Below are 22,623 nucleotides of genomic sequence, written 5' to 3' on the forward strand. Positions count from 1 at the left end.
TCTCTTCTCTCTTCTCTCTTCTCTCTTCTCTCTTCTCTCTTCTCTCTTTCGTTTCTCCTCTGTTTCTCCTCTTTTCTCTCTCGTCTCCCTCTCTTTCTTTTTTTTTGTAGCACTTCTGATTCTCTTAATTACAACTTCAGACAGTTGGAGAAGAGGTGACTTCTATGTAGCTCAGAGCATGTTTTTGGTTGCATATATGCCTTTACATACTATTTAAGCCTTTGAAAATGTATATAAAAACAACTCGTGTAGCAAACCTCTGTGTGGGATGTTCTTGGTGTTTTTTAATGCTGCCTTAACTTTAGTGAAATCTAAATGCAATTCCTGTTGGATGGATGTAAATTTCCTACCAAACAGCTAATGAATATCTAAAGGTAGATTGTCTGGAAGATTCTTCTCTAAATATGGACTGGTTTTGAGTGATAGGTAAAAATTCTCCCTGAAGTCAGTGCAGTCTGCTTACAAACTTACAATGATCTTTCACTTGCTTTTAATTACAGATTTTATCATGCTCTTTTCCTGTATTGCCCAAATCTAAAACAACTGTAGATACTTAAAACCTGTCCATCTTCAACTGTAGATAACACTTCTTTCTGCTCCTCTGTGAACACATTTCTCCTTTGATGTTAAATGATAGTAGATGCATTTATAACAAACTGCTTGTATCATGTAGAATTGATTAAGTTGAGCAGCATGTTTGGCTTGGCAACCAGAGACAGAACTCATACTGAATCAAGCTATTGTTTGCAGGTTGTCATTGCCACTAACATTGCTGAGACATCTTTGACTATTGATGGAATATATTACGTAGTTGATCCTGGCTTTGTGAAGCAGAAAGTTTATAACTCCAAGACTGGAATTGACCAGCTAGTTGTTACACCGATTTCACAGGTAGGCATTCTGTGTTTGACTTTTTTTTTCTTCCCCCTGCTGGTAATGTGTATGTTGATGATGTGGCATCCAAGGACATGGAAACAAAGTGAAGCAATGATAAAACCACATTTTTGATAACTCCCTGAGACTCCTTGAGGCTCTGCCTAAGAAATACGTACTTTCCTGGGTTGTACTGGAAATCTTTTTCTATTAATACAAGTGAAATTGTGAAAAATAAATCATTTTATTGTACTCGTTTTCACCTGTGCCTGTTTGCACCTGTTCACTGAGATGCCTTGTTACCTTTAGGCTCAAGCAAAGCAGCGAGCAGGAAGGGCTGGGAGAACAGGACCAGGAAAATGCTATAGGTTGTATACAGAGCGTGCTTACCGGGATGAAATGCTAACCACCAATGTGCCCGAAATCCAGAGGACAAATTTGGCCAGTACAGTACTTTCCCTGAAGGTGGGTATTTCACAACTTGTAGCAAGCCAACATGATCATAAGTGTTTCAATAAATGAGTTTATGCATTTATGAGCCTCATGAAGTACTTCTGTAATTTTAGATCCTTCTAGTGAACAGAGGTATTTTGGAAGGGAGACTGCATCGAATGCAATTCTTAGACACTGAGCTTGCTCCTGCATTTTTCTATTGAGGGTTATAGTGTTGAATATCCACCTAAATTACAAGTCTCAGCTGCACAGAACAGTTAGTTGCAGGAGGTTTGAGAAACAGGAATGTTATGGGCAGTACACGTTTCCTATGTAAGGTACATTTACGTTGTTAACAAATAAGACACACTGTTTTAGAGTGGTTTTTGATCTCCAAACATATGCATCTTCTAAGCTTGTACCATCTCTCTGGGAGTCTGCAAACTGGATCTAACCGAGTACATAGCAGCTGGGGAAGTTGCTGCCTTTCCCCCTTTCTGGGAACAAGGGGAAGGGTGGAGACATATTTAGTGTCCATTGGAGCTGTCAAGCCACACTGATTTACAAGGCAGGAAGTCCTCAAAACCAGCATTTAGCCTATGTGTCTCCTTGATTGAATCATCTTGCTTGAGAGATGTATGGAACAGTACCAAAGAAACAGACCAGAAAACTGAACGGTGGGTGAAAGCTGCGGGCCAAGGCAGGTTATCTCAAGTGTAGAAATATAGCCATGTATTCATGACTGCGGTTATAGTCAGGATAAGGAAATGAGGATAGGGTTGCTTAAAGTTCTGTAGTGCCTTGTTGTTTGATAGTTAAAATCTCTGGCTGGAGTTTGGTGTCTTCCATCTGAGTGTTTTAACGTGGGTTTTCTCCATTCCTTCTGTTCAGGCTATGGGCATCAATGATCTGCTCTCCTTTGATTTTATGGATGCTCCCCCAATGGAAACTCTCATAACTGCCATGGAGCAGCTGTACACTCTGGGAGCTCTGGATGATGAGGGACTGCTCACTCGACTTGGGCGCAGGGTAGGCAAAATAGAATACTACTTAGCACTGGCTGGGTTGCAATATTTAGGGGATGACATGAGAGTAGTTGTATAAGGACTTGCCTAGCGCTGTTGGTTTCCTTTTCCTATTATTCTCTTGTATTTCATTGGTAGCTTTTCACTTACCATAGTTGCATATCTTCTCCTTTTTAAGGAGCAGCTATTATTTCTCCTTATTCATAAGGTTACTTTTATTAATGTCTAAAAAGTTCCTGTAAGTATTGGGATATTCTTGTAATAGTGAAATATAGACAAGTAATTTGTTTCATGTTGAGTGAAGTTATTCTGGGTAAAGCACACTGCTTTGGAAAGGAAGCACGGAACAAAGGGCATTGTCTCTTTTGCACTGAGAGAACTCAAGATTTTTGCAAGATGTTGCAGGGTACCCTGAAACAGGTTTCTTGCAGATGGCAGAATTCCCCTTGGAGCCTATGTTGTGCAAGATGTTGATCATGTCTGTACATCTGGGATGCAGTGAGGAAATGTTGACAATAGTCTCCATGCTGTCTGTACAGAACGTGTTTTACAGGCCAAAGGTAAGGATTGCAGCCAAAGAAGCGGCAGTGTTATAGTTTGGGGGTTTTTTGTGTGCCTACCTCAGGTGTTAGAGAGTGTGAGTGTATTTGCCAAAACAAACCTGTAGCTTGGTTAGACTGTGCTCATACATTACATTTCTGATGTACCTTTTGGTTAAACACCCTGTAGCTGTGGATGTTGGTAGTTTCTTTGCAGATGGGAAGGTGGAAACTAGAAGTCTCACATTCTCTTTTGCATTTACCAGTAAACACATACAATCCTAAACCAAGTCATTCCCAGCTCTGGAGTTCAGAATAGCTTTGTCATTTTCAGATACACAGAACGTATTTCTTCACAGCAATCCTTTTATCGTGTGCTGATTTCTTTAAGTCGGCAAGCAGCAGACTATGCTGTGGTAGGATTCCTCAGCAGCAGACGCCTCTTGAATCCGTTATTTCTTCATTATGATGGCTTGCTGCAGCTTAGTCTGTTAACATCAATTTTGTTCTATTTAGCCACAGTGTTTGATTAATGTTTTATCTGCAGATTGGAGAAGTGGGGAGAGGAGGTTGGTAGGTCAGCAGGGTTGAAGCTACTGCTTCAGCACCTTTGTTGATAAGTAATTGAGGCTGCTTCTATAGCAATAAAAAACTAGCTAGTTCAATGCATGCATATACTTCCTACAGTATAAATGAGCCATTTACTTTGAAGCGTCCTTTCAAAAACAGGGACTGAAATGGAATAAAAAGTATCAATTTAAAAAAAAAAGTTATTCATCTTTTCTGGTCAGGTTCTTGTCGCCCATGGGAGAGTCTTTAGGAGAGTCTACATGAGGTCTCTCTTTGGGAAGAATAGTTCTAGACTTTCCTTTCATACAGGCATAGTTTTGGCTTAGTGAGAGCAGTCCCAGTGACCTGATTCTTATCACTTGGTCCTTAGTCACTCACCACTCAAAATTTTATGTTGTCTTCTCAGTCGTCTATTTCTTGGTAGGCTTAAAAAGTTATGGCATGAGTGACAAGGAGCCCGTGTCCTTCTTCACGTTGCACAAGGATTGTCTCTACGGTGTAGATACCTGATTGATACATGTTTTATGTGTTTAGGATAAACAAGCACTTGCTGATCAAAAGAAAGCCAAGTTCCATCAGACAGAAGGTGACCACCTCACTCTGCTGGCTGTGTACAATTCCTGGAAGAACAATAAGTTTTCAAATCCCTGGTGCTATGAAAATTTTATCCAGGCCCGATCCTTACGCAGGGCACAGGACATCCGCAAGCAGATGTTGGGCATTATGGACAGGTGAGCATGTCGAGAAGGACAAGTAGTGACTTTGTTTTCTTACTGTTCCTACACTGTAGTAGCTAAAAAAATTTTGCTAATGTGATGTTGGTAGCTGCACCCGAGTCTGGAGAACTGTAATTTTCCTCTCTCTAACTCTTGTCTGGCAGGCACAAGCTGGATGTGGTATCCTGTGGGAAGGCAACAGTTCGAGTCCAGAAGGCCATCTGTAGTGGCTTCTTCCGAAATGCGGCAAAGAAGGATCCCCAGGAAGGTTATCGGACACTCATTGATCAACAAGTAGTATATATCCACCCATCCAGTGCTCTCTTCAACAGGCAGCCAGAATGGTAAGGAAGGCAATATCATGTAATTTTCTGTTTCAGGTCAGACTTCATAAGTGAAAACCTTGTGGTGTGCACTATTTGTGGAGTACAGATCAAAGTATAGGCTGCTGATTCCTCAACAATGAGCAGAGAAAAGTTTCAAGTCTGCTTTTGGCTCTTTCTGCTGCTAAAATTAGTGCCTGTGCAGAGATGAGACTGACTTTTTGAGTCAAGGCCAGGCCTGAAGCCTGCAGTTCTGTGTTTCTGTATTGTGGAAGTGAGTTTAAAACACGGAGTGTTGAGGGGGAGCAGGGAGAGGGAATTGTTTTAAATGGAATGAAGTAGTTCTATGCTGAAGAGTAGTTGTGAGGTAGGAGAGGAAAAAGAAGAAAGCTCTTCTGCATGGTTCTTTTGGAGCCTGTGTTGGAGCTTATAAGGAGCCTTATGCTGAAGGAGGGTGAAATGGAGATGAAGAGGCAAGCTTAGATATTGCAGCCCTTGCCTTGTCTCTTTGTGTTTAGAAAAACTAATTTCCAAAGTTGCTGTCCCTTTTCACAGGGTGGTGTATCACGAACTGGTGCTGACCACCAAGGAATATATGCGTGAAGTGACGACTATTGATCCTCGCTGGCTGGTGGAATTTGCACCAGCTTTCTTCAAGGTTTCTGATCCAACCAAGCTGAGCAAACAGAAAAAGCAGCAGCGGCTGGAACCCCTGTACAATCGCTATGAGGAACCCAATGCTTGGAGGATATCACGTGCGTTCAGACGGCGATGAGCCTAGGATTCCCTTATGGACTCTTACTGGTTTTATATTTGTGGAATTGTGATTTTTGCACTGTTGTCAGTGTTCTGAAAGAAAGGACATTCAGTTGAAGCTTACCTACAAAATGAACATTAAATAAGTATTTCCAGAGCGAAAGCACAAGGGGGCGATGTGTTCTTATGTCAGTTACCCCTCAGATTCCACAGCTGCATGACAAATGTCCTGGGTCTCCTCAGTGTGTTGCATCATTTCAGAAATGGTTCTTGAAGCACTTCTTTAGTCATTCGCCTTTTAAGAAACAAAGCCTAAGACTTGGAAATCTGGGCACTGAGCTGAACAACAACAAAAAGGTAATGATTAAAAAGTAGTTGTTTACCAACCTGTGTTCTGAATGACCAGACAAACAGAGGCTGCAATAGTTTGTTTCTTTACCCTGCTAAAAGGGATTTATTTCTACTTATGCTCTTGGACAGTGGCTATTTTTTGGGAGCTGCTTGTTCTCCATTTTTCCTATTTTATGCATTTTCCTGCTCAGTGTAACTATTTGTCTTTTATGCAAGCCATCTGTGGTGAGATATTTAGTATCTGTGGCTTTGGGATAAGGCAGGAAAGATCCCTTGAAACCCAGCTAGAATGTCAGTTATACTTGGACAATGGCACAGGTCAGACTGCAAGTCTTATCCTTCATCACCATCTCCTGTGTGCTGAAGGCTAGTATATCAAACGGTAATTAACCACATCCACTCTGTAGCACGGCTCTGTCTGTGAACGTAAGTGGTTACAGATGTTTAGACTTTCTATACAATGTGTCATGTGTTTTATTTCCACTTACAATGTTTGGTGACATCACAACTTGTTTTTTTTAATTGAATGTGCTCTTATAGCTAAAATGTCTGTAAAACATTGTGTAACAGTTCCTTGTTTAAAAAGAAATTGACTATCCAGTGTGTGCTATGTCATGCTGAAGCTATCTGTAAATTATTTTTTCTGTTGCAAACAGATGAAATTTATTTGACTCCATAGCTGCAGATGCCAATTTTTTTTTTTTTCTTTCCCCCAAAGCTGGGACATTTGCTGAAATTATTTTTGAAATGAGTAGAATGAAGTTTGTGGTTGTTTTATACTCAATGAATTTGAAGAATGTTTCACACTGAAAAGTAACTATATTGGAAATCTGCATCTATGTACAAAGGTGGGCAGGGATGTTGTATATACTGCTTTATTATGTTGTATAAATGCCGTGAGCTTTCCCGTGGTGTTGTATCTTCATGAAGTTAAATAGAATTAGGAAGTCAGTAAGTTTGGAGACTTTTTTCGTTATGGCATTAGGCAGAGAAGGTTGTCTTATTGAATACTCTTCCTTATATTTTCATATATAAGGAATATAAGCATATTTTCCTTCCACGAACTCTGCAGCTGCATCTGTTACTGTTTTCTATGAAAATTTGCACTTGACTTTCAGAAGTCAGATGAAAGATTTAAAAGAGAAAACATATACAGTGGAAGTCCCAGTTGTACAGTATACTTTGAGGTATTTCTGTTCCAGATTCATTTTGTATTTGCTTCTCCAATGCAGCTTCTTTCTGATTTATAGTAGGGGAAAATGCATCAACAGAAAGGATTTTTTTTTTTTTTAAGTGAACAATTGTCATCTGTTTTGTGTTTGTTATTTCTGTCGTTGGTGTAACTTTTTCAGTAATATCCTTTAATTCATTTACAAAAACTTTTCACGTCGACCTCAGCTGCTTGCTTTGGGAATACCGTGCATCCACAACTAGCTTATGAAACAAGAATGCTGGCTTACAAATTTGAACCACTTACACATTTTTTTTTTTTTAAAGCAAGTTTTAGCAACCTGTTACTGCTCTGAAGTTTCTGAGCGTCACATCCTAACATCTTCTACTGTTTATGTGACTTTTAGTTGGTTTATCTTGTGTAAAAACCTGAAAATAAGCTGCCTGATCCTAGGATAAAACCACAGACTTAATGCTTTATTCTGGCAGTACTTACATAACTGAACATGTATTTAGGCCCCTTGCTGGGGAAAGTGTTCCTTGAGCTCTCCTGTATGAGGTGCTTGTGTAAGCACTTGACAACCTGCCTCTGTCTAAACAAACTGCATTATTTTAAATGGTATAAATTGTAGATCTTCTGGTTCATTTTGACTGTACTGAGCTAATGCACTAGAACTGGTAACACAGCTTTCTTATCTAAAGGCAAAAATTCTGCCAGCAGGGCCATGTATCTAGTCTGGAATGTTTTTGGAGGTGTTATGTTTAGCATAACTGCTAAAAATTTCCTGAGTGATACAAGCACGTATGTGTGTGTGTACTCTTTGCATGTGTCCCTTTGTCAGCAATAAATAGCCTCCTTGCCTTTGGCAGGTCTTGGGCTGCAGACTGTGCTAGTGTAGGGTCGAAGTTTCTATAAACATGCCAGGAGGAGGTGAGCTTGTCCTATCTCCAGTCTCATGTGCCAGGAGGAGATAGATGTGCCTGCCCTATCTCCAATTTCATTATTGCCAGCAACAGCAGCAAATACCCTCCCTCAGGCTTGGGTGACTCCCTGCTTCCAGTAATACTTGGTTAAGGTGTTGAGAAGAGGCTTCAACTGTAATTAAGGAGGAAAGCTTAGGCCAAAGCACTGGGGTTATTCTTATACCTGCTGGCAGAGAGCAAACTAACAGTAGTTAGCTACAAGTGATCAGAGGGGGAAAAATGGGTACAGACAGGGTGAGAATAACTGAGCAAGAATAAATTGAAGGATCATAATGACACTCATTCCCAGAAGAGGTTAGCAAAACGGCACCAGCCTTTGGGGGGATGGAAAGGATGTAGATGAAGGCTCAAGCTATGGTTGCTTTTTTTTTTTTCCCCCCTCCTCCTGGAAGACCAAGGAGCAATGGGAAATGCTGAATGGTTCCTCTGAGGAATTCCAAGCTATCTGTCAACCTCTCTACTCCTCGACTTTTTGGCTTGTGGAACATTTAATGCAAGTAGCATGGACTAAGCATTGCCGGTTCCTGTCCCCCCTCTGGTTCCCCAGAGATTTGTGTTCCTCACCTAGCTGGGGACCTCAGTCTGCCTGTGGAGGTGTGAATCTTTCTGAATGGATGGAGCAAACAATCCTTTGTCTCAAACCCCAGCAGCATGTGCCATAGGCCATTCCATGCTGACTGTCACAAGCAAAGGTTTCACAGCAAAAGAACAACTGACACGTTCATGTGTACATGGCACACACACTCACATGCATCCAAAACCAACCTTTTGCCCTTAATGCAAGAAAGATAAATATGATTTTTACAGCCAGCCCCACACATGCTCCATCTGTTATAGTAACTACCTTAACCTCATTAATGGGCTTGTTACCAGAGCCAGTGTGACAGCAATGTGCTACTTGCACAATGGGGGTTTTGTTTTTTAGTAATTCAGTTTTCATGAGATTTCTGTGACAATTGCAAAACACTGTGATACTGACCCATTAGCAGTTTCATGGAGTTTTTCATTTATGAATGTATTGTTCTTTCAAGCCAGCTGGGAATACAGTGAGTGAGTATCTGATTTGAGCAAATGTGTTTTGTATGTGTATGTTCTGTAACCTACATAAATCCTCTGGCTGGTCTGTCCGTACACTGAAGGTGGAGAAGCGGAGCTGCACGGATCTGGATATGCTGGTTTATTTGGATCAAAAATGATCTTGTGGTTCTTGTAGCTGGTAGGCCTGTGGGTCTGTCCAAACACAGCTCTGCTCTGCAAGCTACACTGAAAGTAGTGCTTTTTTGTTGAGTGTAGAAAAGTGTTCTATTTGAGTTCAATATTTGTTCACTTTTACTAGAAAAAAGGCAAGGAGGTGGAAATGGACTGGATCAGTCAATAGCAGATCCTGGCTGTTTTGGAGTGTGAATGTTAGTTCCTACCATTTAGGTCTGCCACAGTGACAGTGTCTGAAAAACCTGTTGATGGAAATCCAGTGTTAGATTTTCTTCAAGTTTAGGAAACATAAAATCCATCAGAGGTGTGGGGAGAAGCCGTATAAATTCTTATGCCTCTCTTGCCTTTGGTTAATTCTCCATGTCCATTTAGGACTTAAACATGCATGTTGTAGAAGCTTCTGCTCTGCCCTATCCCCCTACACATAAGCCTGGCTCCCTGAAAAGCTGAGGTGGATTCATGGCCCTGAGGTGGATTTGTTTTTTCACTTAAGTAATTTGAATGCTGTGTTTCTCTCCTCCACCCTCTGGGCTGCACTCATGTTCAAGCTCTTCTCTACAGCCATGAAGCTCTCGGCCTCGCGCTGAAGCAGGATCAGTGGGAATGCCCTGGCCACTTTTGCATCCAGGATTGAGGGTGTTCAGAAAAACACCAGCTGTCACCAACCACAGGACTGCAGGTAGCCTGCCCTCTGAGGAAGCCGTGTGCTGAGGACACATGCTGTGTGGCAAACGAGCTCTTGTGCAGCAGAGGTAAGGAGTGCTCATTTGCACAGTTGAGTTGAGCAGAGCCCATGAAGGGATGAGGACCTGCTGGGTGACACAGGTGTTGATCGTGCCCTGAGGGCACACAGGTGGCTGCTGCCAGTGTAGAAAGCTGAGCTCCCAGCCCCTGCCCTCTGTTTGAGAGGGGAAGTGGCTGGAGGCTGCTCTCTATGTGTCTCATCTCGGGGGTTGTTGGGTCTCTGGGGTCTTTTCTGCGTTTAATTAGCCTTAGGATTTGGGGGCAGTCAGGGTAGAATATGCCCTACCTTAGGGTGTCTTGAGAAGCGTTGGGTTAGTGCTCTGTGCCAGAGCAACATTGCGGGGCTGTCTCCTGCTGCAGTGCGCAGAGCCTGTTCTGTTGCAGCACAAGCCTCCGGCCTGGGTGCTGCCCCAGGCCCCGGCAGGTCCTGAGCCCTTGCTGCTCGCAAACACAAGCGTACGATCTGTGAAAGGACTGACAGTGGCTGGTGGAGTACGAGGCACTCAGGGCTGTATTTGTTGTGTGTTGAGAAGTGGGGGTGGCATTCAGCCAAAAGTCCCGGTGTTGAGCTGGGGCAGGCAAAGGCACCTCGCTGCCACGGTTCTCAGTGTCACAGGGCTGGGCTGAGGCGGCGGGTGGTGTCAGGGCAAGCTGGGGTGAAGCCGTCTCCAGCTGGCATGGACCCCGGCCCGGCAAGGGAGCGGACTGACCTCTTTCTCCAGGAACAACCCCTGAGGAAACCTCTCCAGAATCAGAGCCTGGGAGACCCCACGGGGACTTTGCAGGCTGGTGAGGTCTCTTGGTCCCTACAGACATAAGTGGTCAGAATAGGCACTCCTCAGCCCGTGCCGAGATGTTAGTGCAGTTTGCTGTGCTATGTTTCTCTTACAAAAGTAGGCAGATTTCATAATTTCTCTGTTACGTGTTCTTGCAAGTGCTTTTAAAATACTGTGTCTGCTGGACTGTTTAAAAGCATTTTTTCCTTCAGTAATTCTTCCCCTTCATGGGGTTTAGTTCATTTGTATTAGGATTCTTTAATTATGTGGAATCTTCAAATAGGTAGAAATCAGTTTAGTAAATGCAGTGTCAGCCAGCGGGACATGCCTGGGTAACCCTGCCTGAGGGGGGATCTGTGTTTCTGTCTCACAGAATCAAAGCAAAAAGGGCAGTAATGGTAGTGCCTTCAAAACATGCTTGAAGCTAATTCAGGGAAATGGAAACAGGTGCCACAAAGCAGCAGCTCAGCAAGAACGTCAGAGGCACTTCAGGTGCCATTAGCTATTTCAGCTAATAAGCTCCCCTGAGATACCTTCCTTTCTACTGCTTTGCTTTCTCACCTGATACCTGTCCATAGTTCCATAAGGGCCAAGAGAATGGTTATTAATCTCCTAAGCAGAGGCCCTGACTAAGCAGTGACTCTCTGCAGTGCAAAGAAATACGTTTTTTCAGCTACTCTTTCTTAAAAGACCAGACGCAGGAAAGCCTTTAGGGAGTTTACAACTACATAGGCTGGTATCTGTCGACGTGTTCTTCAGAAAGAGGAGTGGGCTGCAGAGGAGGGCTGTGCATGGCTGCCCTCCCTGGCTGCAGGGAGGGGAATGTACTCTGTTTGCCAGCCTGAGGGGTGAATACTGCCCTGGGGCAGTAAATGCTGCCCTCAGGGTTGACTGAATGGTGGTCTCCTGCTGAGGCCAAACAGCCTAAGGCCTCCATTGAGTTCAGCTTTGCTCTTCTCTGCCTCTGTGTTCAGCATGCTGGCGGGCACTTCCCCCTCTGCCGTCTCATCAAAGTGTCAGCCATCAAGGCATGAAGAGATCAATATTCATTGTGCAAAATGGTTTCTAATGTTGTGGTAGATTACAACGTTGCTGTGATTCAAATGCAGAGGAGGATGGGGAGATGTGTATAGGTGTCATTAGGGCTGATAAATTTATCAGAATGAATCTCCTGAGCATATCAACAAAACTAATGCCAACATCCTTCTCGGGAGTGTTATACCTCCGTAAAATGTTACAAGGAGTCAAATGTCATGGTGTTATTGCCCTTGGAGATACCTATGCTCCCCTGTGGCTGGCTTAATGGTGTAAATGACACCCTGCTCCCGTTGGGGTCACCTCATCCCCAAGCCTGAATGCTGAGCAGAGCAAGTGCAAGCTCTTCCGAATTCCGAAGACTCTGGCATGTGGAAACCTCCATGGGAGTGTTTTACGGGGTTGTGTAGGAGCTGCTTATCTCCTTCCTGGAAACTCAACTGTGGCAAAGCCAAAGGTTCGTGGCTCACCAGAGCAGGGAGCTGGTGAGTCCCACATGCTGACCCTGCACTGTAACTGACAGGCTTAGTGCTGCAAAGGAGACAAGTCCCTCCTGGGCTCAGGTTAAAAGTACTGACCAGAAGGGGACATGGCCAGCTCTGGTTTCCTTTGCTCTGCTGAGCCTCTTAAATAGGTCTGAATAAGAATATTGGGAGTGTACATGGGAGTGTCTGTCTGGAACAGAGAGCTCAATGGCCCCACCAGGACAGGAATGGCATCAAAGGGTCAAAAGGGTATCTGCTGCTCTCCGCATCTTTTGAGGTGACACTGGTCGGTTCATGTGGCTTTTGGAGTCTTGACCTGGCCAGGCCAGAATTCGTTCCTGGCAGATCTCATCCTGGCACTCCTCTCAGCACTGCTAGGAATGATGCATCGTCCCTTCCGACCTGCCTGCAGGCTCTAGGCACGTTGTCGAGGCTTTGCCTAGCCAGATGACATCAGCCGTCTGTGTTATATACAGCCTGAAAAAGATGAATGCACTTTCTAATAACTCTCTTGCCTTCCCGTTCAGTGCTCAACCCATAAAGTGAGATTTGCTGCTGTCCTTGTTCTTCATTATCACTATTCATACTTATTTTAGGGTATGGAATCTGGTAATAGAAATATTTCCTGGGTTAGCCTCAGAAATTACATTGGATAGTTCAGCTCTGCTTGGCAACCTGTTAATACTAGTAGTAATTCTTTTGCCCTGGACAGTACACTTTAAGGGTGCATCTGGGACATGCTGTAATGTTACATGTTAATTATTTACTATGACCAGAAAGGAACTTTGCATCATGTTCTGGGTAATAGACTTATGATGCTTCCTGCTGGGCTTTGTACTGTTGATATAGCAGGAGTGACAGGAAAGCTGTTGCAACAATAGCAACCACAGTGAAAAAAAATTCTAGAAAAAATTACATTAGGAAGAAATGACTGCTGAGAATTCATTTCTGGCTGTCCCAAAGCATTATCACATCCTGAGGAATAAGCTGCTAGAATAAATCTTGAATATAATGAGTAAACAATAGTAAAAAAGTGTGAGAATGTTAGGTATATTTGCATCCGGATGTCAGAGTGTTTGTCATGAGCAGAACTCTGTCTTCAGAGGGTTTTCCATGAAGAAGAATGATGTCTTTCTTACCTGCCTAATGTAGAGCAAAGCTCAGCTGTGAATTTGTGTGGTGAAGGGATACTGACTTAAAGGTGTGTTATGCTGGCTGTATAAGCTGTCACACAGTAACGTGCACTTCTCCCCACTCCACCAAAAGCATTCAACTCGGGAAAAGACAGCTCTGCTGTCTGTATCAAGAGTTGTTGCAACTTTGCTGTATGAACAGGAATGTGAGTGACTAGATAGCAAAGCTGAAACATCTGTGTGGTGGGATGGGGCTGGCACTTTCAGGACCAGCATGAGAAATTTATGACACTTGTCTATTACCTCCAAAATCTTTCCCTGATCAGCTGTGTCTCTGTCTTGCTGAACTGGAAACACAGAGTGTATTTATTGACTCCCAACTCTCTGATCTGGTTATTATAAATCTCTGCCCTTTGGAGGTCACTGCCCCTTGATTATGAGAACCTGATCTTGCTGATTCCCAGAACTGCTCTGCAGCTATCGATCTGTTGCGCTGACTTGACAAACCTGAGTGAAACATGGAGCTAAAATTTCATCCAAATGTGAACTAGCTCCCTGAATTCCCTTTCTGGAAGGAAGATTGGCTGGGCAGAGGGTAGCCCAAAGAATACTGGATAAATGTAAAATCCTTGGGAATCCTGCAGATTGAGATAGCAAATAAAAGCAAGCTACTAGTCTCATCCATTAGAAACACAGCATGGCAGCAGGGTACAGCCCGCACCTACATTTTGCCTCTAGAAGGCATAAATACTTCCTTTAGGAGGTACCTGACCCTCTTGAGGAAGGTGCAGTGTGGAAGGGCTCCTCCACTTCAGGGTGACTCCTGTCCTTGCTGTAGCCTTCGCTGAGGCCCACGTGGGTGGCTGTGTCCTGGCGGGGCTCTCAGCGCTGCTGCCGGGGACAGGGTGCCACTCTCATTGCTGGTGTGCCCTGCCCTGCCTTATCATGTTACCAGCTCAGCAGGTGGTAACATGCTCACTTTCCTAGCAAGCAACCTGGAAGTGCCACTGCTCAAGACAGAGATGAAGTTCAGGGAAAAGCTAATTAAAACCATGGAGCTTGGCTCAGTGGCCAGTGTACTGTCAGTGTGGGAGCGTGGGCGATGTTCTCTGCTGCTGCAGAGAACTGTTCCCCTGACACCAGGTGCAGCCGAAGGTTACATATTTCATCCTGGTTCAGGACGACTGATCTTTCAGTCCTGGTTATATGACTGGTTGTGAGGATGTCAAGGGAGTGAAGTATTCATTTCTTGAATTCCACCAAGATTCAGAAGTAAACACGCATCCCTGAACTCTCTGGATCAGCTACCCAAAGCTGCAAGCTGGTGCCAAGGAGATGGGGAAAGCAAGCTCGGAAGGTATGGGAGGACTAGCCAGGGACTGAATGAAGGTGCGCTGGCCAAAGACATAGAACAATTTATTAATTATAGTATTTTTACACTTATAAATAGTAAAGGCAGCTTATACCAGTGGAAGGGTTCCCCTTCACCCTCACTTCTGGGACACCAGAGGCAGCGTGCTTTCCAGGTGGGAGCAGGGCAAAGCAGGAGAGCCAGGAGCTGCCAGAACACCAAGTCTCTGGATTGCACAGGGCACGCAAAGGCATCAGCAGAGCAGGCTGCTCTGAGTATCTGGCCTCTCCTCAGGCAGGGAGAGCTGCCTTTCTTGGCCCTCGTGCCCAGCGACAAGGCTGGGAGGGTTGGCACTAGCCATGCAGGGGAGAGTCACCGGGGGAAGTCAGGCTTTCAATCAACATACAGAATTTCCTCTACAGGCTACCACATTGGCAGCATTGGCAATGCTCTGTATTCAGCAGCTGGCACATCAATCTGAAGCAGTAGGAAAGAGGCCTTTTCTGTATGGGTACACTGTACTGCCCTTGTCTAACTGGGCACGTGGTCAGAGCTGCTAATTAAAAAGTGAGGCACCTCTCAATGAAGATACGGTGCCCATTATAAATGTTCACTACTGTGGAAAACCAGTCAAAGTCTAGTTAAGTTGCATGTGCTGCATTGAGCTGCAGAGGTAGCTGCCTTTCCAACACATCAGGATTTCCCTCAAACATGCAAACATCTGTGGAGGTTAAGTCTAAATTCAGATATTAAGAACTATGTATGGTTTAGGTTACTTTATAAAACATTTTCTTAACACACACCTCCACCAGGTTCTTTTCTTGCCTCAGATGATTTTCTAGCTAAGCCCAGGGTGGGCACACTCAAGAGCCTGACAGGTCTTCAAAGATCCTGAGGATGTTTGTTGAAGAAGTTGTTCAGTTTCGAAAAGCCATAACACTAAAATGAACTGGTGGCTCAGGCCTTGCTGCCTCCTGCAATCCCTCTACCTGAAGGTGACATTGGCTTTGACCTGTGCCCCAGACCAATGCAGTCAGGCAGCTCTGTAGTTCCCCTAAATTGTATGTCGTGCCATGTACTGCAGGACTGCTCTAATCCTGGCCAGTGCTTCCAGCTACCCTGCTCAGACAGAGTGCCTAAATACCAGATAGCCCTGGCATGAAGTGTTATGAGCAAGGAGGAGATAAGGCAGGAGCGTACACATACAAGACAACAAGTATTCCCCATTCCCACAAAGCAGTTCATGGGGACGGCGTATGATCCGTGACCACTGTGTTCCAGTCATGCTGGGAAGAATGCAAGACTGGCCTTGCAGAGCTGAGTCCATGTGGGTCAGATCCATCCCTTGCTGAGGGCAGGTTACACAGAGGTTCAGTACATGTACTGGAGGAATGGAGTCAGCAGCAGCGTTGTAGCATCCTCATATCTGAAAAAAAGCCTAGTAGGATGGCATCTCCTCCCTTGCCAAAGAGAGGGATTGTGACAGCCTCATTTGTTCCGGCTGGAGGCAGCAATTACCGAATATGCTGCTGAAGCTCCGCTGCTCAGAAGACATCTGCATCGCTGAGAACAAGTCCCATCCTGACAAATATGAGGGTCTTATCACAAGCACACAAGAGCCCTGTTAACTGTCAGGTGTTTATCCACATGTGTACCTGAACATTTTTCCTGACCAAAGCAGGTATTCATAGTTTAGTGTTGCCCTAGGCTGGCCTGCAAAAACGCTTATATTGATTGAATACTAACCAGACATCTCCTTATATACACAAGTAAGGCTGGCACAGTGTGCTCCCAGCAATGCTAGTACGTGTAGCCTTTGCTGTAAAGCTGTGGAGGGAGGCTTCCAAGGTCCGGCAGGTAAGTGACATTCTCATCCAGGTGAGAAAGAGGCACTGTGTCCTCCTCACTGATCTGCCGGTCAAACTCAGCCTTCAGAGTTGGCCGCTGATTATCAGGGAAGGCCAGAGAGAACAAGGCTTCAGGCTCACACACAAACTTGTACACGTAGCGCTCTCCAGCCACCTGCAGGGAAGATATGAGATGAATGCTGCAGGCACACAGGCAGCACTAGGCAATGCTCCTCAGCAGCGGAGAAGGCTTGCAAAAACATCTGGCTGCTCTAGCCCATCGCCCTGAGACACGTCAGAGTTGCAAACTTCTTGTGCTGTCCTCCTCCTTCTCTGCTGCTCTGGTCTCCCCTGGGAAATGGGATGCTGCCAGCTCACTCTTTGTCCAGATAGCAACAGCATCAACAGTCCCTGACCAGTCTGTACTGTGACATATTACACTCACAGTTATCCTCTCTGGTGCCCTGGATCTGCAAGAGACCATCCCTACCACATAGGACCAACCCCCAGACAGCCTTTCTCTCACCAACACCAAGTCTAGACTGATTACATGTCCTTGCAGCTGCATAAATTCCAACTCTCCTGACTGCAGACGTATACAGAAAAAGAAAGAAATCATGATTCCCCTTTGTTTTATTTTCCATATGTTGCCTAGATTCAGCTCCTTTACTCCTTCCTCATTTATCTGCTGCAAAGAGAAGCCATGGGGAAAGAAATCTCAGGATGCCTGGCTAGCTCAAGTACATTCTGTACCTGTAAGACTTCCTGTCTCTAATAAGAGAAGCATCACTAAAGGCATAAAAACTCCATCTGCTTTACAAACTGACCTTCTGCATGATGCCTTTCTCATAATAGTAGCGAAGGGATCGGCTCAGCTTGTCATAGTTCATGGCTGGACGGTTCTTTTGGATACCCCACAGCCTGGCTACCTGTAGAATAAAGCATCAAAGTGCATGAATGTCTGTGAACACAACCCAAGGGCAAAAGAACATTATCTAGCTGATTCTCTTTTGAGGAACGGTACCACAACACGAACAAACGTTTACAACTTTTAAATAATAGACTCAAACAATAATTATTTAGCAGCTTTTCAACAAGAAGAGTAGAACTCAAGCCGAAGCACCCTATATCACAGAGAGGCATTCTGCTTCCACTACAGAGCTCATTTGCTGTCACCACTTCTCACTCTCCAGTACTCTGAAAACTTGAGGATGCTAAAGGACTGCTTCATCCTATGCTACACTTCATCTTCAAGGATCACATGTTTACCAGGAGCCCAAGTATGAGGGAACACCTCCATTGGAAGACCCATGTGCCTTTCTTCCTCCTACTACATGATTTTCAGCTTTGTCCATGAGACTCAGAAATCTGTTGTAAGCATACGTCAGCCCACCAAAACAACTCATCTGCACTGAAAGTGCCCGTAAAGGTTGATATGTAGCAAGAACAGTACTAAATGCAGCTCTAATCGGAGCAAGGTATGAACAGATATTACAGACACATCTCCCAGATATTGTCAGATATCATTGGGTTTTTTGGAACATGACAGCATTAGAAATTACGCCTTAGTTAACGTCATTTTGATATAAAAATATATTTAGACTAGGATATAATTTCTTCAAGATTTTTATGAAAACTTTTGCAACCAGTAGGATTCAAAACTCCAAACCTCAATGTCAGCCTCAAGTATGGAGCGTGATAAGACAGCACAAGTCACTGCAAGCTTGAGGATGAAGAGTCTAGGGAAGTGGAGTCAGTGGGTGATTTGACTCACTGCATTGCTGAGACTCTAAACTTACAAGCAGCCTTTCTTAAACCTGATATTTGTGTCACCCAAGTGTTTTGACCTCTTCTTAAAACCTTGACTTGCTGCAGGGTCTAGCGAGTACCACTGGTAGGCAGGAGCTTTCACAGGGCAGAGGAAAAGCCACTTGGGAAATTGCAGCCTCAGAAACAGTGGCTGCTTCCCCTGAGCCTGTAGAGAAGCTAAATGGTTTCACCTCTTCTGGCTCAATGAGCTTGAACTCCATCCCTCTACCAGTCCAGGCAATGAAGTGGGAATTGGTCGGATCATCCAGTAAAGCCACAAGAAATTGCCAGAGCTGAAGAGATCCCCGTCTCTGGTATGGAGGTCCTTCCCGGTACCCTCCGGCTTCCTGCTTGATGTCTCCTGCTGAGAAGAACAAACAAGGTGTTTCTAAGGGTAACAGTGCAAAAACAGTCGCAAAAAAAAAGCACATTTCACAAATGTTTACCTGGAATATTTCAGTTCACATAAAACAGAGTGGCCAACTCACCACCAGCTCTTCCAAGAGGAGCTCTGATGAACCTCACAATTAAGCTATTTATGCTAGAAGGCCTGTTTGCTGCTAAAAAAGCTCAAGAAATGGGATACCAAAAAGCCAGGTATGAACCACAGCTAACACACCTGCAAGAACACAGTGTAACGAACTATGTAGACAGTGGTCAAGTGGCTAGCAAAGATGCTGGATAACCCTATCTTACACCCAAACTGGAAGCCATTCTTTCTCCGACCTTCAAATTTTTCTGGAACAACACAGACATCGTCAGTAAAGGACCTCATCTGCTTGTCATAGCTGCAGCCTGAAAGAGAAAGCAACATAGGCAGTCATAGACAAAGACAGGGTAGTACTAGAGGGCAATGCAATGCAGGGAAAAGATGACAGCCACTGAGTTTCTTACCTAATTTATCTTCTGTATTTGAATGGCTTGGATAACTTTCAACATTTATGTACATGGAAGGACAGCCAGGAACATCTACAGAACAATTAACAAACTCATTTAATTAAAAAGCACAGGACGTAGAATGACCTTGCTCTCCAGAGGTGGATAGGTAAGTGCAGCTGTCTAACCAACGTCCTCTTAGGGCCCTCCTAAAGGGTTGGTGGCAGACTGATAACTTTTTTTGTCTCAGCCATCCCACCACAACTTCGTCTTCATCATGCTTCCAGTCATGAATTACACTAGTAAATTTTTCTGGTACTATCACATGACTTCCTTCAGAGTAGCCAGGATAGCCAGTCAGTCACCTATACACCACTCTTAATACAAAATCTTGGACAATAGGCTAGATTTGTTTGACACCTCTCCCTCATCTTAATTAAGATAACTATGCACTCTGCTACTGTTTTCACAGGTGAGAAGGCATTACATTTTCCCAGGGGTACTATGATGGTGTTAGTGGAGAGCAGCAGCATTTGAATGTTTACTACAGACAGTGTCTCACAAATGTCATTTCAGATGTCTTAAGTCTCGCTGGTCTTTTCACATCATGACAGGGCATTCTCACAAACAGCTGAGAAAACATAAAATAAAAAATAGCCTGAGTTTGAAAACAAGCAGATAATCTTTTCATGATCTCTGTGCAGCATGTATTGTTGCCTGGGCACTGCAATTTATATCTTCTGCATCTTGTGTTTTCTGAAACCTGCATTTTCTGAATCAAACCTGTTTTCCATCCACAGCTGAAATGGCAGGTGTTACTGTGAGCTTTGAAAAGATTTACCTTACATTTCCCTCATACTCCTGTGTATAGCCATTGCTCTCAGCTGACATTTTGCTGATGCTAAGGGTAGAAGGATACCCTGAGCTGGTAGACTGTGTATTATTACAATCGTAAACTACTCTCACAAAAAGCATTCTTCGGGGTTTGCACATTTTCTTCCGCTGTCTGGACAGAAGGACCCAGTGAAAGTGTAATATCAGCATAGCCACAGTGGTGGATTCTATACCCCCATAGGAGCTTTTTATTTATGTATTTATTTCTGCTAAAGGAAACAATTCAAAATGTCCATTAAAATACCAGGAAACCAGAAGCAACATTCCCTGTAAAAGAGGGTATTGTGATGTCAGGGTAGCAAGTCTTCCGACGAATCTGCTGAAAAAATAAGATTTATCCCTTGTGGAAAAATAAGAGGATTACCTGATTGATCTAGTATCTAGAGAGCTATTTTTGGAATCATAAACTTTTTTCTCCCGTGATCCTCTGAGATCTCTGCTATCTGCTCTGCGTGCCCTGTTTCTATGGGAAGTAGCAGGTGGAGGTTGACACTGTAAGAGACACAAAGCAGCATGCTTGCACTTAGCCGAGTCAACCCAGACCCTGCTCTGTGCTTATGCCTGTCCTTGGAGTTGGCCACCCAAGTCTCTTTAGACTGTTTTAGTTTTAGACTTTTCAATCTGTTTGTCAGAACAAAGCTGGTTTATCTCGCATGGTAAGTTCCAAAATGGGACATCAACTCTCTCTGTGACCTGCTGCCGTGAGTTTCCAGAGGGTGTCAGCTGCCGGTGAGAGACCTCAGCAGTGAAAGCTGACACCCACCAGCTGGGCTGGGAAAGCTGCATCTTTGCCTCCATTTTGTGAATTAAATTCTTCTGCCTGCAGTCAGGGGAAAGGCACAGGGTCAGACAGTGTCGTGAGCTGCAGCTCAGGGTTGTGCATTGCAATCCCTGCATCCAGGGCAGCTTTCCTCTGCCAGTGCTTGAAGGTCCCCTCCTGCTGCAGGGATCTGAGACAGTTTTTCTGTACGAACTCCAAGATATTTGATTCCTTCCTTTCTGCTGCCATTTACAGAAGATTTTCAGTTTAATTTCTTCAAAGCTAACTTCACTTCTCTCCCTTTCTACGACCTACCTGCTCACAGATCCCCCTGAAGACAAAAACTCCCTGTGAAACTGGGAATGCACTCTTCTCCATTTCTGATGGTTTCAGTGGGCTAATTATGAATTTTGAGAGTCTCCCCAATGGCTACTTATTCCTTTGGAAAAAAATGCATGCCTTTAATCTAGTTTGAATGGGTTTAACATCACCTTCTAGCTGCTATGTCTTTATAAACCTTTCCACTGTCTACCAGGAAGTCCTTCTCAGAACACGGTACAGAAAATGAATCTCTTGGATGCAGTAAACAGACAGAACTGTTTGCATTTCCTGCTACACAGCCAGTTTCCCAGACCACACATGCTCCTGAAGATGAAGTAGTACTGTTTCAAAGCCCAAAGACCACCAGTGATGGATGTTCACCCAGGAGGTTGCTCACCCCCACCGATGCCTGGTTTACACAGTCACAAAGAGCTAGTTCTGCCTACCTGAGTCATACACGTAGTCCACCTGCTCCTGCTTGATGACTACAGCTGCTGGATACTGATGGCTGCTGCCCGCCTGGCTTGCTTGCTCATACCGCGGGTCATGGTACTCCTGTTTGAAGCCCTGATGAGGGTACTGGAGGCAGGACTTGGACATCTGGCACTGGTAGGCAATGGGGTCTTCCTGGGCCATGCCCTGGGAGGAGGGGAAGGAACGGCACATCTCCACAGGTGGCTGGTACGCAGAGCTAGAAGAGGGGAGAGGACATGGGACAGCTGCTTTCTTGGCCCTCTGATCTCGGCCCTGGTGCAGGGCTGGCTGAGGGACAGAAAATTCCTCGGCCTCAGCCTGTTACTAGGGCTGTAGGAGCTGCACGCATAGCTGGGGCAAGAAAGGGACCCCAATGAAAGATGTTTCCAAGGGGCAGCTACACAGCCCATCATTCACAGAATCAGATGGGCTTAAGGTTATAGACTGCTTCTTCAAACCCTAGGCAGCAGTGGTGGGTCCCAGGTACTTTGGATGGGGGGATCCTGTGATTGCTGGAAACTGAGCGCTTTGGATGCTGCAGCCCCTCCTCCCTGAATCACCAAGGAGGGCAATCTTTCTTGCCAGTGGCTGCCTCCTCCTGGCAGTAACTCACCTGTTTTCGTTGAGGTATCCACAGCTGGATGTGGGGTGGGGTGGCCCCGCAGGGGTCAGGAAGCTCCTGTCCTGTCTAGGGAACTGATGGAGCCGTGACTCTATCAGGGTTCCTGGGTTGGGGGACTTGATTCCAACTTCTCTGGGTTGATCATAGGCACTGGGACAGTCAAACAGATATTGGAGCATTACAGTTCTCCGAGAAGGACTTGTGGCAGCACCTGGGGAGAACGCGTCACAGGCAGACACGCTGTCCCTCTATGCGGCCACCTAGGCCAGAAAACTCCCAGCATAAACTCCTTCCTTTCTGATTATTGGTTGCCCCCATGCACAATAGCAATAACCCTTCAAGCAGAAAACTGGAGAAGGTGCCTGCACTGAAGAAGCTGTACTATAACTCAGGCACATAGCTGGGACTGTGGGCGGTGGTGTCAGGGAGCTCCTTGCGGGACAGATTTTGGAAAGCAATGGGGAGAGAGAGGCACGTGACAGATGTCAAGACTGCTCTCAGCATCAGGACAGCTGAGGAACAGCACTAGGGAGAAGAGAAAAGAG

The 22,623-nt window shown here is 44.8% G+C and overlaps 2 protein-coding genes across 2 annotated transcripts in view; one reads left to right on the forward strand and one right to left on the reverse strand.

The window, feature by feature from the left end:
* DHX8 (DEAH (Asp-Glu-Ala-His) box polypeptide 8) overlaps positions 1–5,253 on the forward strand; it is a 13,763-nt gene extending 8,510 nt beyond the window's left edge. Inside the window, exons 16-22 of the mRNA XM_009576992.1 lie at positions 751–891; positions 1,183–1,338; positions 2,197–2,334; positions 2,762–2,890; positions 3,974–4,170; positions 4,320–4,499; positions 5,034–5,253. Of these exons, the coding sequence (XP_009575287.1) occupies positions 751–891; positions 1,183–1,338; positions 2,197–2,334; positions 2,762–2,890; positions 3,974–4,170; positions 4,320–4,499; positions 5,034–5,253 (1,161 nt within the window). The remainder of the gene's footprint in view (positions 1–750; positions 892–1,182; positions 1,339–2,196; positions 2,335–2,761; positions 2,891–3,973; positions 4,171–4,319; positions 4,500–5,033) is intronic.
* Positions 5,254–16,138: 10,885 nt separating this feature from the next.
* On the reverse strand, positions 16,139–22,162 carry ETV4 (ets variant 4). The gene is made up of 6 exons (XM_009576993.1): positions 22,070–22,162; positions 21,429–21,673; positions 18,858–18,926; positions 18,323–18,495; positions 17,150–17,251; positions 16,139–16,497 (listed from the first exon to the last, which is right to left on the reverse strand). Exons 2-6 carry the CDS (start codon positions 21,646–21,648, stop codon positions 16,276–16,278), a joined length of 786 nt encoding a protein of 261 aa, XP_009575288.1. The 5' UTR covers positions 21,649–21,673; positions 22,070–22,162; the 3' UTR covers positions 16,139–16,275.
* Positions 22,163–22,623: the final 461 nt, after the last annotated feature.

This window comes from Fulmarus glacialis, unplaced genomic scaffold, assembly GCF_000690835.1.
Source record: "Fulmarus glacialis isolate BGI_N327 unplaced genomic scaffold, ASM69083v1 scaffold10094, whole genome shotgun sequence".
Taxonomy (NCBI): Eukaryota; Metazoa; Chordata; class Aves; order Procellariiformes; family Procellariidae; genus Fulmarus; species Fulmarus glacialis.

What these genes read in the sequence shown, in the direction of transcription:
- ETV4 (XM_009576993.1), bottom strand. Translation starts at nt 21,648, where the DNA reads ATGTGCCGTTCCTTCCCCTCCTCCCAGGGCATGGCCCAGGAAGACCCC. An exon ending in GGACTACGTGTATGACTCAG is followed by an intron (nt 18,927 to 21,428) that starts GTAGGCAGAACT and finishes TTTCTCTTTCAG; the next exon opens with GCTGCAGCTATGACAAGCAG. An exon ending in TGTTCCAGAAAAATTTGAAG is followed by an intron (nt 18,496 to 18,857) that starts GTCGGAGAAAGA and finishes TGTTCTTCTCAG; the next exon opens with CAGGAGACATCAAGCAGGAA.